Raw genomic sequence first — 15,762 nt, 5'->3', positions numbered from 1 at the left:
ATTTAGTCCCAAAGCCAAGAAACTCAGCAAACCCAAGGCTGCTACTGTGGATGTTACTTTAAAATCCTGTTTGCTGGTCTTATATATCAGCCTGGGGAGTGCCAAGAGAAGACTCAAGCCTGTTTTTCCTGTTCTATTAGTTACAGTGTGGGTCTGAAAGAAGTATTTGTTCTCTGGAAGTTTGGAAGGTTACAATTTGGAAAGTGGGTGGCAAGAGTGTTTGCTGCTTGAGTCTTATCTATTATCTCTCGTAGTTATTTTGAGTAAATGTTGCTCCAATATCACATGATTAATTCTGACTGATCAAAGTGAGTTTCAGAGGAAGAATGGAAACCTATGAGCAGTGACTGAATAGAAAGTGAATCCTCAAAGCTAGGCTATGTGAAATGTGCGATGCAAAGGATGAAAGAGTCAAGTCCAGTCTCACCGGACTGTGCCCTGATTGGACCATACCCACACCTTCAGACTGGATTATTTGGCCTCTGAGGTACCATCCAACTCCGAGATTCTGTAATCTTTCTAATAATTCCATAAGATTTATTGACTTGGAAGAGGTTGAGGAAAATTATAAAATTTCCTCCTCTAAAGGTCTTAAATGTTCCATAGACTACAATCTTGTTTGTTTAGAATATCCATGATCTCGAATAACTGCAGGGGAACAACCACCTAACTAGAAGCCAAGAGAAGAGAAAATATCCTGGATGATTTTCAGTGTCAAAAGCTGCAGAGGGGTCAAGTAGGATGAAGACTGGGAAAAAGCTACTGGATTTAGCAGTTAAAGAGATTGTTGGCAACCTTCGAGAGAGCAGCTTCAGTCAGAGATCAGGATGGGAAAACAAACAGAGCCTGAGAAGTGAGTGGAAAGTAATACAACATATACACAGATAAATTCAAGGTGATTTAAAGAACAAGAAAGAACTAACTATTGAGGAGAGAAGGGAAAGCTGTACATAGGAAATAGCATCTGAACTGAGCCTTGAAGGAAGCTAGGGATTGATTCTAAGAGGTAGAAGTGAATCAGGAAACAAATCCTAGGCATACAGGACAGAAGGCACAGAGACAGGATATGGAATATCAAGTTCAGGCAACTGCCAGCAAGTCAGTTTGGGAAGTAATAGGAGATACATTGGGAAAGGGAAGTTGAAGCAATGTTACTGAAGGTTTAAATGCCAGACTGAGAATTTTGTATTTTAAGTTCAGCCCAAGCTTCATGTGAGATGGATTTAGTTGAGACAGAAAGTCATGGTATAGGATCCAAATATCGAGGCACCTATTTGTACTGAGTTTACTTTTGACTATTGTATTAGCAAAGGGATCAGTAACACAATCATTGGACCAAAAGATGGCGCTAACAGCTCAATTTTAGAAAATTTTCCAGTTAAGTTGGATTTTGAATGAAAAATTAAATTTTACAAAATCAGGAACAAGGCCACTTGATAAAGGCAGTGTGGACGGGCAAATAATTTAATCTTTCTGCACCTCAGTTTCCTCATCTGTAAAATTATGGGGTTAGAATAAATACCCTCTAAAGTCCTCCCCCGCTTTATATCTATGAGTCTATTATTACAGGTATGAAATCAAGTAACATATCTTGTCTGTTACTTTAAGCTGACAAAAATTCTTCACAGTGTAAAATATACCTTCTAATAAAACTATAAAAACTATCATGCTTCATATTAGTCTGTTTGATAGGTGACATAATTAAGGGAAAATAGGTACAGAAATTTTCACAATGTCCTTGTCTCATAATAGAGGGAAATGTAAATATTATGTAGGTATCTATACATACATACTGGTAGTTCCTGCCTTTACCTGCTTCTAATATGACTAGCTTTTCTCACTGGATCTGACTAATTAACACCTGTACTACAATGCTCCTTGTATTTAGTATTTTGGCCAAAGTCCTATGACACATCAATCTGTCTAGTAAGATTTATGTTTGTCTTAGCACTGGGGGTTGGGGCGGCGGGGGGGGGGGGAAGGTAGCCTTGATGATGACCCGAAAATTGTTTTTAAGGCTTCCCAATAAAATGGAAGTAAGAAGTATAATAGCTAGGGGCAGCTAGGTGGCGCAGTAGATAAAGCACCGGCCCTAGATTCAGGAGGACCTGAGTTCAAATCCAGCCTCATACAGTTGACACTTACTAGCTGTGCGACTCTGGGCAAGTCACTTGACCCTCACTGCCCCACCAAAAAGAAAAAAAGAAATAAAGAAAAGAAATATAATAGCTGATAATAAAGTATCTCCTGGATTGAATACAATACTTTCATAAGGTAGCTCTAAGGTCAGTGGCACTATTCTGAAAACCTCAACCCTAGCTTGTTGGAGGGCAATTTATATCAAGGAAAAAGTAGATTAAAAAAAAGATATATAGGCCATGTAAATCATTCCTCTAGAATCATTTAGTAAAAGGGAACAATTTAGTCTACTAAATATGAGTTTTTATAAATAATTGTTCCTCTATTAGCCTCATGTAACTAGCCATTTTTATGCCCGGAACAATTGCCAGGATTGGAGGGAAAGTGGAGAGTCTCATTTGGGGTGTGGCTTAGGGAGGCAAGTGGTAGCCTAAGTCAACTCAAAGTTTCTACAATGCTGAAGGGGGAGAAGGCTCTGGCTACCACCTGGACTTATAGGACAGGATAGCAGCTAGATGGTGGGATGTCCCCTCTTAACTTTCTGACCTTGAACAAACCCTTCATGGTTTTGCTCTAGTAAAAGGCTAGTAGTGCAGTGGATAGAGTGTTGGGCCTGGAGTCAGAAAGACATGAGTTAAAATCTGACTCTGGGAAAAAAAAATAAAATCTGACCTCTGACACTAAGAGCTGTGTGACTCTGGGCAAGCCACTTAACCACTGTTTATCTCAGTTTCTTCAAATGTAAAATGGGGATAACAATAACATCTACCTCACAGAGTCCTTGTGAGGCTCGAATAAGATATTTGAAATCAGGTGTCTCTGACTCCAGGCCCAGCATTTCATCCACTGTGCCAACTCTTAATTCAAATAAGATATTTGTAAAGTGACTTTTACATAGTAGGTTCTTAAGAAGTCCTTGCTTCAGTGAAAACAATTCCGAGATACTACCTCACACCCATCAGATTGGCTAACATGTTAGAAAAAGAAAATGACAAATGTTGGAGAGAAAATGTGGGGAAATTGGGACACTGATTCACTATTGGTAGAGTTCTGAACTGGTCCAACCATTCTAGAGAACAATTTGGAAGTATGCCCAAAGGGCTATAAAACTGTACATACTCTCTGACTCAGCAATACCACTACTCGGTCTGTATCCCAAAGAGATTTTTTTAAAAAAGGAAAAAGACCTATTTGTTTAAAAAAAAAATATTGATAGTAGTTCTTTTTGTGGTGGCAAACAATTAGAAATTGAGGGAACAGCAATAAGTTAGGGAGTGGCTGAACAAGTTATGGTATATGATTGTAATGGATTACTCTTGTGCTATAAGAAATAATAAGCGGGAGCAGCTAGGTGGCACAGTGGATAAAGCACCGGCCCTGGATTCAGGAGTACCTGAGTTCAAATCCGGCCTCAGACACTTGACACTTACTAGCTGTGTGACTCTGGGCAAGTCACTTAACCCCCATTGCCCTGCAAAAAAAAAAAAAAGAAAAAAAAGAAATAACAAGCACAGATGGTTTTTTAAAAAAACCTGGGGGCGGGGCAGCTAGGTGGCGCAGTGGATAAAGCACCAGCCCTGGACTCAGGAGGACCTGAGTTCAAATTCGGCCTCAGATACTTGACACTAGCTGTGTGACCCTGGGCAAGTCACTTAACTCCCACTGCCCCAGAAAAAAAAAAGAAAAAACACACCTGGGAAGACTTATGAGTTGATGCGGAGTGAAGGGAGCAGAACCAGAACATTGTACACAGTAATAACAATATTGTAATAATGATCAATTATGAAAGACTTATCTTCTCTGATCAATACAATGATCCAAAACAATTCCAAAGGAACCATAATGAAAAATGCTATCTGCTTCCAGAGAGAACTGACGAATTCTGAGTGTGGATTAAAGCATACTTTTTAAAAACTTTCTTTATTTTTCTTGTTTATGTATGTATGTTTTCTTTTGCAACATGGCTAATATGGAAATGTTTTGCATAATTTCACATGTATAAAATATAGAATGCTTGCCTTCTTGAAGTAGGGGAGGGGTGAGAAGGAGGGAAAGAATTTAGAACTCAAATTTTAAAAAAATAAATATTAAAATTTTTACATGTAATCAAGAAATATTTTTTTTGGCCAGGGCAATGGGGGTTAAGTGACTTGCCTAGGGTCTCACAGCTAGTAAGTGTCAAGTGTCTGAGGTTGGATTTGAACTCAGGTACTCCTGAATCTAGGGCCAGTGCTTCATCCACTGCACCACTTAGCTACCCCAAGAAATATTTAATGAAATAAATAACATATTAAAAAAAGTTCTTCCCATCTTCCTTCCTTCTTACCTGTTGAGTGTTTGCCCTACTCTGCTCTAATGTATAGTAAAAAGAGTGAGTACAAAAGTATAAAATAAAGCCAGTCAGAACACAACTCTGGTAATTTTCATATAGGATAAGGGTATGCTCTTTAGAGAGAGGGGGATATCTAACTGGGAGTCATGCATCTAGAGTATACTTCCAACAGGAAAGCTAAATTATCCCCACCACTTTGCATCTAGGTAAAGGAGAGAAAAGAAGAGTTCATGCCTCGCATTCTCTATTTCTAGGGAATCCCATATTTATTGGTCTGAAGGGGAGAATCAGGAATTCATTTAGACAGCAGAAAGGCTTCTTCTTTACCTCATGCAAAATTTTTTATTACTAATCTAAGAAACCATATCTGGTCATCCTTCCTCAAGGTAAGCCCTCCCTTCTTTTACATTGCTGCCATTTTGATGTTCCTGATGTCCAAATCTAACCGTGTTCTCCCCTACTTGATAAACTCCAGGGGCTCCCTATTTCCTTCATAATAAAAGATAAATTCAAATCCTGTCAATGGTACTTAAATACCTGAGTGACCTATAAAATGAAGGAATTGGATTAGAGGACCTAAAAGGTCCCTTCCATCTCCAAATCTGGGCGGCTAGGTAGTGCTGTGGATAGAGCACTGAGCCTGGAAATTAGGAAGACTCATTTTCATGAGTTCAAATCAGGCTTCACACACTTACTAGCTGTGTGATCCTGGGTAAGACAGTTCACTCTGTAAGATAAGCTGGAGAAGGAAATGACAAATTGCTCCAGTATCTTTGCCAAGAAAACCCCAAAATGGGGTCACAGGAAAGTTGGATACAACTGAACATCAAATATCCAATCTATAACCCATAATCCTAATATTTTTTCATAAAAGAATAAGTACTTAGGAGTAAGGAACTGATTAGATGATTTCTAAAAGTTCCTTAGAATTATGAATTTGAGTTATCAATGAATTTTATATCCCTGACCACTTAAATATCAACAATACCATAAAAATGACATTATCATAGTTAACTTTTAAAAACATAATTAAAATCACAACAATATCTCAATGTATTTTCTTAAAACAACCTGTACTATTCCTGTTGATGGCATAGGGGAAATAGAGCAAAAAAACCCCCTACACCACCAGTTCAAATTTTGATTGGAAACATTATTTCCTTATTCAATGATATAATTATCCTTTATATAAACAATGAAATTAATATAATACATTGCCAAATATCTTATACATTTTTTTCAATTTATTGGACAAAAGATGATTCTGGAGGTTGAATCCTGGGCACAGATAGCAATGTCTGGTTACTCTCAAAGACAAAGCTATGATTTAGCATAAGCTATGATTACCACAGCTGATTAAAGTGGCCACCCTTACAATGAGGAAATATTCATTTTTTTATGTGAAAAATAGGATTCTTAGCTATTGTTAATGTTCAAGCTCCATTGTTCTCTCTCCACGTGGGGGATTGCTTATATGCCCACTGAGTATGCAAATTAGCCATATAGTATTGTCATAATTTATATTCTAACTGCCCACCATGAGCAACATCTAGTGACTATTCTGTATGTGACTACTTAGCTCAATTTCAGGTTTTCTTCTCTTTAAATCATGCTGAATGGACACCCCGATCAAGCTCCCTGATTCACGATGCAATTTTCTCCAGGCATGGAGACCCTTAGTCTAGTTTCTTAGTTCACACTCTCCATCATAGCAGAAGTCCTATCCTACTGCAGACAGAAAGTATGACCCTTAAAAAGACTCCATCTTTCACTGGCCAAGGACCTTAGAACTTGTTCAGGGGGCACTCTCTCTAGTCAATTATAGTTACTAAGGAAAACTGTCACTGATCTTTTTCCTTCTCTTTATTTTTTTCCCTCCTCTTTAAACAAGTTGCTAGCTCCTAGTAAATACGGTCTGCTAAGGTGGGTAGGGGGTGGAACGTGATGATGCCTGTGACATTTCCCATCTTCGAAAGTAAATCATCTGAGTTCCAGGAAAACAAGCGAGCTCTGCCTCTGCTCCTGCTGCCTTGGAAAGCTCAGGAGGCTCTGGGAGCTCTCCCAGAAGCTTAGGGGCTGCTGAGCTGCTGCCCAGGCCAGGGACACCCGAGGGCTCCTGGTCCCTCCCAGAGCCGTGGGCAAGCAGGGGGAAGTAGCCCTACCCCCCTCCCTGCTATAGAAGCCATTCTTCTTCACTCCTTACTTGAGAAAAATGGTGTGAGGCCTCTTTTCAGCCTAAACCAAACTTGAAGAAACAGAATGTTTAGTCAAAGACTCAGTGCTCACTCTCTTATTCCATGGGGAAGCTGGAGTAGGAGTGGGGCTGACAGAAACCTTCATCACTCATCCTGACTATCTTCCAGGATGCTTTTAGGCAACTACAAATCATCCTGAGCAATGAGAGGGAGTAGGGGGGTAGGGGGGAAAGAGCCTGGATTCTCATAAGGGGCAGCTTTTCAGCAAAGGTGGGGGCTCTTTCTCCACCCCCTCAAATTCTACTTGTAGCCTTGGCCTATCCTTTGTGCTATGCACCCCATGAACAACTCGGTGGCCTCAGGCTTCCTCCTGGGAACTGTGTCCCCTTCTGAAGGAAGGATCCCTCCTCGTGCTGTTGGTCAGCCAGGCTCTACCAAGCCTGGTTCTTCTCACTCAAGGCAAGGGCCTTTCCCAGATGCTGCAAGGGTTCCCCCTCACCCTCCTGTTCTACTCAGGTGATCCATGCCCTGTCAGGGTTCCCCTTATCTAATGGCACATCTGGGCCCCAAGACTGGATGAGTCCCCCTGTGTATAGACTCACTGCCCCATCCCTAACTGTAAATATCTTGGCAGCCATGGCTGTAGTTAATGGGAATCTAAATAAATGTGTGTACTTGAAAACAAAAACAAAAACAAGTTGCTAACATAAATCTTCAAGAATCTTATCACAATTGAGATATTCTCCACCTGTTAGGAAGGGGGAGCCTCTCTTTCTCGGAAGTACCTGATCCGGATAGGCACATACCTTTCCAAAGTAGCATACCCTCTTGACCATAAAAGACTAGAGTCATTTAGGGTCCCTTTTCCCTAGATAAAATGTCATTAGAGAATCCATCCCCTATGCCAGCTGTCCCCACCTCTTAAAGGTAGTACTATGTAATCCCAACAGAGATTCATCATTCTAAGGTTCCCATTCTTTACCTAATAGAGACGATGAGAGAGAACACTTCCAAAAGAATGGCAATGATAAAAATCACAACTGCAGTTGGTGGGGGAGGGGCAGAAGCCGTCCCATGTTTTAGGAAGCAGGTGATGGACAGAATGAGGAAAACTGTTGTTGACAAAAACACATCCAGGAGAGAACTGAAGGTAGCACTAGCAAATGTCTTCACAGGAGAATTTTTTATAACCTGTTTTGAATATAGGAAGGAAAAAGAAAGAGAAGCATGAATAGATCTTGCATTCCAATTAATTTCAATTCAACAAGTATATGTTAAGTATCTACTATATACCAAGTGTTACATTATGTACAAGGCATGAAACAATAAAAACGAAATGGTCCTTATGCTTAGAAGCTTACATTCTTTTAGAGAAACACAACAGGTAAAGAAGTACAAAATATATACACAGTAAATCTAAACTAATTCGGAGGGGTATGGAGTAATAACAACCAGAGATGGATTAGAAAAGGCCTTATGTAGGGGGCAGTACTTATGCTAACCTTGAGGAGCTAGAGAGTCCAAAGGCAAAGGTGAGAAAGGAGAAGATTCCAGGAAAAGGGGATAGTTTATGTAAAGGCATGGTGCCAGGAAGTAAAATACCAGGTTTGAGAAACAACGAGTAGGTCAGTTAGGCTGAAATAAATGATGGGGAATAATATGAAAGCAGTCTAGAAAGACAGGCTGGAGTTAGAGTGTGAAAGGCTTTAAATGCCAAACCTAGAGGTATTTCTATTTTATCCTACAGGCACTAAGGAGCTACTGAGCAAGGGAACAGCACAGTAATGCCCGTGCTTTAGGAACATTAATATGGCAGCAGTGTGGAGGATGAATTGGAAAGAGGAGAGCCTAGAGGGAAAGAGACCAATCAGGAAACTATTGCAGTAGTACAGATCACAGTTTATGTGGGCTCGAACTACAGTGCTGGCCATGTGAATAGAAAGAAAGGGACAGATGACAATTAACCAGACATGGCAACTATTGGCTATAGGGGAGGGGAAGTGAAGGAGATAAAGAGTCAAGGATAACTATAAGGCTTCAACTAGCAGAACATAGACTATTGGAAGGATGGTGATAGCCTACATATAAACCAGAAAATTGGGAAGAGGAGTTAGATGGGGAGAAGATAATGAGTTTAGTTAGAGATGTTAAGTATTAGGGGTTATCCTAGTTTGAGATGCCGATGGAACATTAGGTGGACTGTTCAACAAGCAAATTGATGGCATAGGACTATAGTTCAGGAGAAAAATAAGGCCTTTATAAATATACATTTAGCAATCATATGCATATAGATGCTTATTAAACTTATGGAAGCTGATGTGATTATCAAGAGAGTGTAAAGAGAGAAGACCAGACCTAGAGAACTGTTAGAAGAATATGCCACCAATAGTAAAGCCACACCTCTAAAATGAGATCTCTTGGAGGTAAAAAACCACATATTAAAAATAATATTGATTTTTATTATTGCCTAGGTTTTATGAACAGCACATTTGTGGACAAAAAGAGCAAGCTTATTTAGATCAATAGGCACATTACACTGATTATATTACATATTCCTGTTTGTTCATTTAATAAACAAGTTTCAACTTTTATAATTTTAAAAAATTTATTTTATTTTATTTTTTTGTGGGGCAATGAGGATTAAGTGACTTGCCCAGGGTCACAAAGCTAGTGTCAAGTGTCTGAGGCCGGACTTGAACTCAGGTACTCCTGAATCCAGGGCTGGTGCTTTATCCACTGTGCCACCTAACTGCCCCAACTTTTATAATCAATACATTTTCACAAATATTCTAAAGTCAAAGAAGAGCACTTGATTACTAGAGCTAGAAGAGACAGACCACAGAATCCAGTCTTCATTTTATAGAGCTGGAAAATGAAGCTCAGAGAGTAAATAGCAAGATTCAGACCAGAACCCATGTCTCCTAATTCCTAGCATTGTTCCCTTTTTCCTAAGATATACCATCTCCTTAAGTGAAAAAAAAAGTTAATAAGCTGTATTTGAAAAGGCAGTTACACTGAGGTATTGCACAATAAATGTACAATATGTTACTGGTTTCCAAATCGCAGATTTGGATTTGTGGAAGTTGAATCCATAGTGACTGAAGTATCATTCAGACTTTTATAACTATATCTATATCTATATGTATATATCTATATCTATATCTACATACTTTAGGTAGCACAGGCTAACCACTAATGCTTATAAGATTCTGAAAGAGGTAAAAGATGAACTAAGAGATATATTTGGAACATATGTGGAAATCAAAATTTTAAAGGTCTTTCTCTTTGAGTGAGTACCACTTTGGAAGCAGAGACATTCAATGACTTGTCTGAACTTAGAATGATAGTAAGAGGCAGTTGGAATTTGAACCTAAGTTTTTTGTTTACAAATCCAGTGCTGTTTCTGCTACATTTCATGCTAATTCTAGCATATATGTATAAAGTAAAATATAAACATGCCTGTGTATACATGAATATATGAACAAATACACCCACATATATACAAACTTTTACATACACATATAAAAGAGTGAAGTTATGTGTAATTTTCAGGGCTCAGGACTCCAGGAACCGAAATACCCTCTTGGACTTCCCTGAACCTCCAAAGACTGCCTAAATATAAATCAGGCCACGATTTATGGATTTTATGGATTTATGGAATCCTAGGATTCCATAAGCAGCCCAGGGGATCTCATGGCCGAGGTATTCTGTTGGAATAGACACAGGGAAATAGATGCCTAAAAGGTCTACTACTTCTTTGATGTATATTCATTGGCTATCTGCCACAATGTCATCCCAAGGATACTAAAATGTGATTTTAAAAAATCCTTCTAATCAGATCAAATGATACAGCTTCTTGGCTTTGTGATTTCTTGACATAAGACTTTACCAAGTCCTCCAGGTTCATACCACTGGGGGAAGAATGAAAGTGAGCTCACTTAGTATCACAAAAAATAAGATACAATTAATAATCAACAGGAAAGTAGGTAGATTGTTAAACAAGGAATTTTGTTTCTTATTCAAGTTTGTTGGTTTGCTTTGTCAAAATCAGGTTGAATTCTTATAAATTCAGTTTAATGTAACAAACTGTTATTAAGATCTTAACATCTTTAAGGCACTTTAATGGAGAAAGGAATACAGGGATAACATGCAAATAAATTATGCAAGTTAAAATGCTTTTATTTAATTTTCCATCTACTTATTTATATAAATAATTTATTCAGGCTCCAGGTTATAAAAAAGACTTCTCAAAAAGACAGTTGCCCATCCTGCACCTGTCAGTTTAATTCATGAGATAAGGTGCATTCTATAACACTAATCCAATTCCCTCAACATTAGACAAAAGAATGTCTTTTATCTTGAATTCTATCGTTATCCTGCTAGACTGTCCCTCCAACCCAGAGATAACCCTCTTCTCTGGAATGAACCACCCTCCTCAAATGTTATTCTGCAAGGCCCCATAACTAGGATATTACTCTGCTGAATTCCCTTCCATGTTTTAAACTGACTTCCTTATGCATCATGAATTTTCAATAGGTTTTACTTTACTTATTTTACTTCCACATTTTCAAATGAATGAGTAAAATAATGTAAATGTTATTTTAATGTAATATTTATACTGAAAAACAAAATTTCTTCACATTCAGTTATATAATTGGCTCTTACTTTCCTCTTGAAGAATACCTCTAAATGATATGAAACAAAAATCCTCATTAAATTGTGATAACTAAATTTCACTGTAGGATATTTAAGCTCATAGTATAATGCTAAAATGAACTCAATTTCAAGCTAAAACTAATAATAGGGTCATGCTAGAATTTTGCTTGTATATTATTTCAAATAAACATACTACTGGTTAGGATTTTAGAATCTTCCATGGTGTGGTACATAGGGAACTGAATTAGAGTAAAAAAACTTTAATTCTAGTTCTGGCTCTGCAACTTAATAGCTGAATGGCCTTAGGAAAGCATCATTTTCCTCATATGTAAAATGGGGATAGGATACTGCCAAAGCTGGCCTGTGTTACAGACAAAGGCCAGAGATGTGGCCCAGAATGGAACTGGGGCCCAAAGTGAGGACTGGAGTTGGCTGTGGATCTTTAGGGAAGGAGTAGGTCAGAATCAAGAGAAGCTTTGAGTCCACAGGCCTGTATCCCTCTTAAATTAGGCAGGTAGGCTAGAGACTTGAATATTGAGAAATTAAAGACTTGGCTGGAGTGTGTTCAGGGGAGTAGGTGTGAAACTGAATAATCAGAACACTTGGTTGAATGAGACAAAATAAGAGAAGCAGGTTCTGGAATACGGGCAGCGATGCTTTCTGGGAGTAAGCAGGTCAGGGAAAAAGTCAAAGAAAGGGAACTGAGTTGACATGGCTAGCTGAACTGGCATGTGAAAAGGGAGGGGAAGGAAGGGACAAGTATCAGGAATAAGAAATCAGAAGTGGCCAGATGAGTTAGCAGCTGGGATGAGGTCAGTGTCAACAGCTGGGATGCTCTAAGAAGGGCTAGTTGTGCCAGTGGAGGGTTGCTGCCAAGCGTCTTTTAAGTGTCTAGCTCAAGGCTTCCCAGGCTTCCTTGGCTCTTGGTGGTAGTGGTGGGAGAACTTGTTCTGCTCCACTAGGATAATACAGATCTCCTGGGTTTTATGACCTTTGGTTCAGTAGCTCTCCAAGTTTGCCTTGGGTGGTGGTGTCAGTATTTTACAGTGGACAAAATGAAGAGATAGTTCTGTCAGGGCCTGAATGGGTACAAAATCCCTCAAGTTCCTAAAGTTTTCCTAGTATAACTAGTCTCCCAGAGCAATGGACCACTCCTTTTGGGAACTTACCTAGAACCCTCACCAATACTTGCCCCAACTACCTTCCTGTGTTGTTGGTTTTTTGTTTTGTTTTGTTTTGTTTTGTTTTGTTTTGTTTTTGTTACAAACCTGTGATTTCATCAGTTGGGTAGTTCAAGTGTGGAAATTTCCTCCAGAGATTAACACTAGCAAAATAACTGTAATTTATAGTTTTAGGGAATTGTTTGGGGGCACTTAGAAGATAAGAATTGCCAATATTCACAAAATCAGTCTGTGTTATAGGCAGGACATGAACCTAAGTTATTATGAAGCTGCTAGAAAGTAGAAAGGATAAAAGGGAAACTAAATCACAGATAGGAATTTTCAAAGAAAAAAAAAACAAGTTCTATTTGGCCTTAAAGAATATCTTAAAATTACATTCTTTAAAATTTCACTTAAAGCAGTGGGAATAAGAACTTTGTAGATGGCAAAAAGGCTTTATGTGGCATTATTTTAAAAGTAGATTGAGAAAGAAAAGAAGTAATATAAATTTTGTTTTTTCTGTTTATAGTGTCATTGCATCTACTATTTTACTACTTCTGTTTACCCTAGTTCATGTCTTTCCATACTTTTCTGAATTCTTCATATTTGTCATTTCTCACAGCAAAGTAACATTTCATTACATTCATGTACCACAGTTTATTTGTTCTCTAATTAATGGCTATCTTTTTTATTTTTGGTTCTTTGCAACCACAAAAAAAAGATTCTATGAACATTTTGGTTTATATGATGTATAGTAATTTTCTGTCTTTGATTTTCTTGATGTATATGCCTAGCAATAGGATTTCTGGGTCAAAGAGTAGGGACATTTTAGTAACTTTTTAGCATAATTACCAAATTATTTTCCAGAATGGTTAGACCAATTCACAGTTCCACCAGTAGTATATGAATGCACCTTAGTCCTATTTCCATCTTTTGTCATCTTTTGAAACCTTAGAGTTGTTTTGATTTACATTTCTATTATTACTAATGATTTGGAGCAATTTAAAAATATTATTAATAGTTTTCAATTCTTTTCAGAACTGTTTGTTTTGTTGGTTTTATATAGCCTGGACTACTGCAATAGCTTACTAATTGCTCTCTTGGCCTCCAGTCTTCTGCCCCTCCTCCTCCTCCAATAAAGCCTCCACACAGTTGGCCAAACTGATATTCCTAAAACATCTGTTCAAGAAATTCCACTGGCTTCCTATTGCCTTCAGGACAAAATTAAAACCTTTCTGTTTGTCATTTAAAATACATCACAATAATCAATCTAGTCCACCCATCCATGCTTATTCTGTATTACTCTCCTTCATGTACTCTAAGTTCTAATAAAACTGTGCTTGTTGTTATTTCTTATAATATCTGATCTTCTATCTCAGTGCCTTTGCACAAGTTACTCCCCTACCTCAAATGCATTCCCGTCCTTACTTTCACCTCTTAGAATCCATTGCTTTTTCTATGATTCAAATTAAATGCCAACTCCTGTACAAGTCCTTCCTTGATCTTTCTAGTTGTTAGTGCCCTAGGAGCACTCTGAAATTACATTTTATCTCCTTTTGGTTTGGTATTTCTTTTTCTGTGGACATGTTTCCACAAAATAAAATGTCAGCTCCTTGGGGGTATGAATTGTTTAATTTTTGAAATTATGATTCCAGGGGGTTAGCCCAATGCCTGAATCATTGTAGATGTTTTTTAAATGTTTGTTGAATTAACTCTCTTCACCAACTATTGCTCTTATCCCAAATTCCCTAAAAAAACCCCTCCAAAATCTATCTAACTAGTCTTAAAAGTAGAGAGGTGAATGGCATGATTCACCCAGAAAATGGAATAGGGTAGTAGAATGGATGTGAAAGCAGAATCCAACAATATATTGTTTTTAAGAAACATACTTAAAACATACAAATTTTCAGAGTTAAAATTAAGGACCAGATCAAAATTTATTAAGTTTCAGAGGAATTTTTAAAAAGCAAGAGTTAGCAATAATGATTTCAGACAAGGCAACAGAAAAAACTGACTTAAAATTGGCAGAAAAAATATATTATGCTTAAAATAGAAATAAATAATATCAATAATAAACATATGCATCTAATGGCATAGTATCTAAATACTTAATAGAAAAGTTCACTGAATTATAGGGAGAAATCAATAGCAAAAATATCATAGCTGAAGGCTTCAATATGCCCCATACAGACCTGGATACATATAACAAAAAGATAAATAAAAAAGAATTAAAATCCTTAATAAAACTTTAGGCAAAAATTTAATTATAACATATCTCTATTATTATTAAATTGGAACAAGAAGGACAGTATTAATTTTTAGCTGTGCATGACATATTTTAAAATTGATCAGTGTTAGAGCAAAAAAACCAACCCAACCTTTCACAACTAAATGCAGAAAGGCAGACTTTGCTGACCACAATGCAATAAAAAAATCATTAAAGAGCCTTTGAAGAAAGGATTCAAACTTAAATGGAGGTTTAATTATCAATCCTAGAGAATTTTTTGTTTCAAAAAACAAATCATAAAAATAATAATTTAATTAAAGAAAATGACAATGATGAGATATACCCATTTTTTGGTATAAAAAGCAATTTTTAGGGGACAATTTATCTCTAAACACTTTCATCAACAGAAGAAAGAACAGATTAATGAATTGAGAATGCAACTTAAAAAAACTAAGAAAGTGGGGCAGCTAGGTGGCACAGTGGATAAAACACTGCCCCTGGATTCAGGAGGACCTGAGTTCAAATCCAGCCTCAGACACCTGACACTTACTGGCTGTGTGACCCTGGGCAAGTTACTTAACCCTCAATGCCCCACCAAAAAACCAAACAAACAAAAAACCACAGCTAAATATAGAAATAAAAATTCTGGAAATTGGAGGTCAACAAAATTGAAAAAAAAACACAAAACAAAACCTTCTGAAATGATGAATAAAAGTAGGGGCTTGTTAAAAAAAAAAGACAAACCACTAGCTAATCTGAATAAGAAAAAAGGTAAACCAAATTGTCAATATGAAAAATGAATAAGGATAATTTACAACAAATAAAGAAGAAATAAAATTGTTATAAACTATTTTGATCAATTATATGCCCGCAAAAATGATAACTAAAATGAAGTGGACATTTACAAAAATATAAACAATTCACACTAGTAGAACAAAAAATAAGAGAATTTAAATAACTTAATCTCAGAAAAAGAAATTGAAGAAGCCACATATGGACACCCAAAGAAAATAATCTCAGGAGGAGATAGATTTACAAATGAATGTTAGATCA

At 37.3% G+C, this 15,762-nt stretch overlaps 1 protein-coding gene across 2 annotated transcripts in view; it reads right to left on the bottom strand.

Annotated features, from left to right (window-relative positions):
- The window catches only part of ADCY9 (adenylate cyclase 9), a 206,077-nt gene that overhangs the window by 30,190 nt on the left and 160,125 nt on the right, over nucleotides 1-15,762 (bottom strand). For both annotated transcript variants that reach the window (XM_043979127.1, XM_043979128.1), the window contains exon 6: nucleotides 7,649-7,857. In XM_043979127.1, the coding sequence (XP_043835062.1) occupies nucleotides 7,649-7,857 (209 nt within the window). The remainder of the gene's footprint in view (nucleotides 1-7,648; nucleotides 7,858-15,762) is intronic.

The sequence above is a fragment of the Dromiciops gliroides genome, chromosome 1 (assembly GCF_019393635.1).
Source record: "Dromiciops gliroides isolate mDroGli1 chromosome 1, mDroGli1.pri, whole genome shotgun sequence".
NCBI lineage: Eukaryota > Metazoa > Chordata > Mammalia > Microbiotheria > Microbiotheriidae > Dromiciops > Dromiciops gliroides.
Note: the sequence above shows the minus strand (reverse complement) of the source record. Positions and strands in the feature narration are given on the sequence as shown.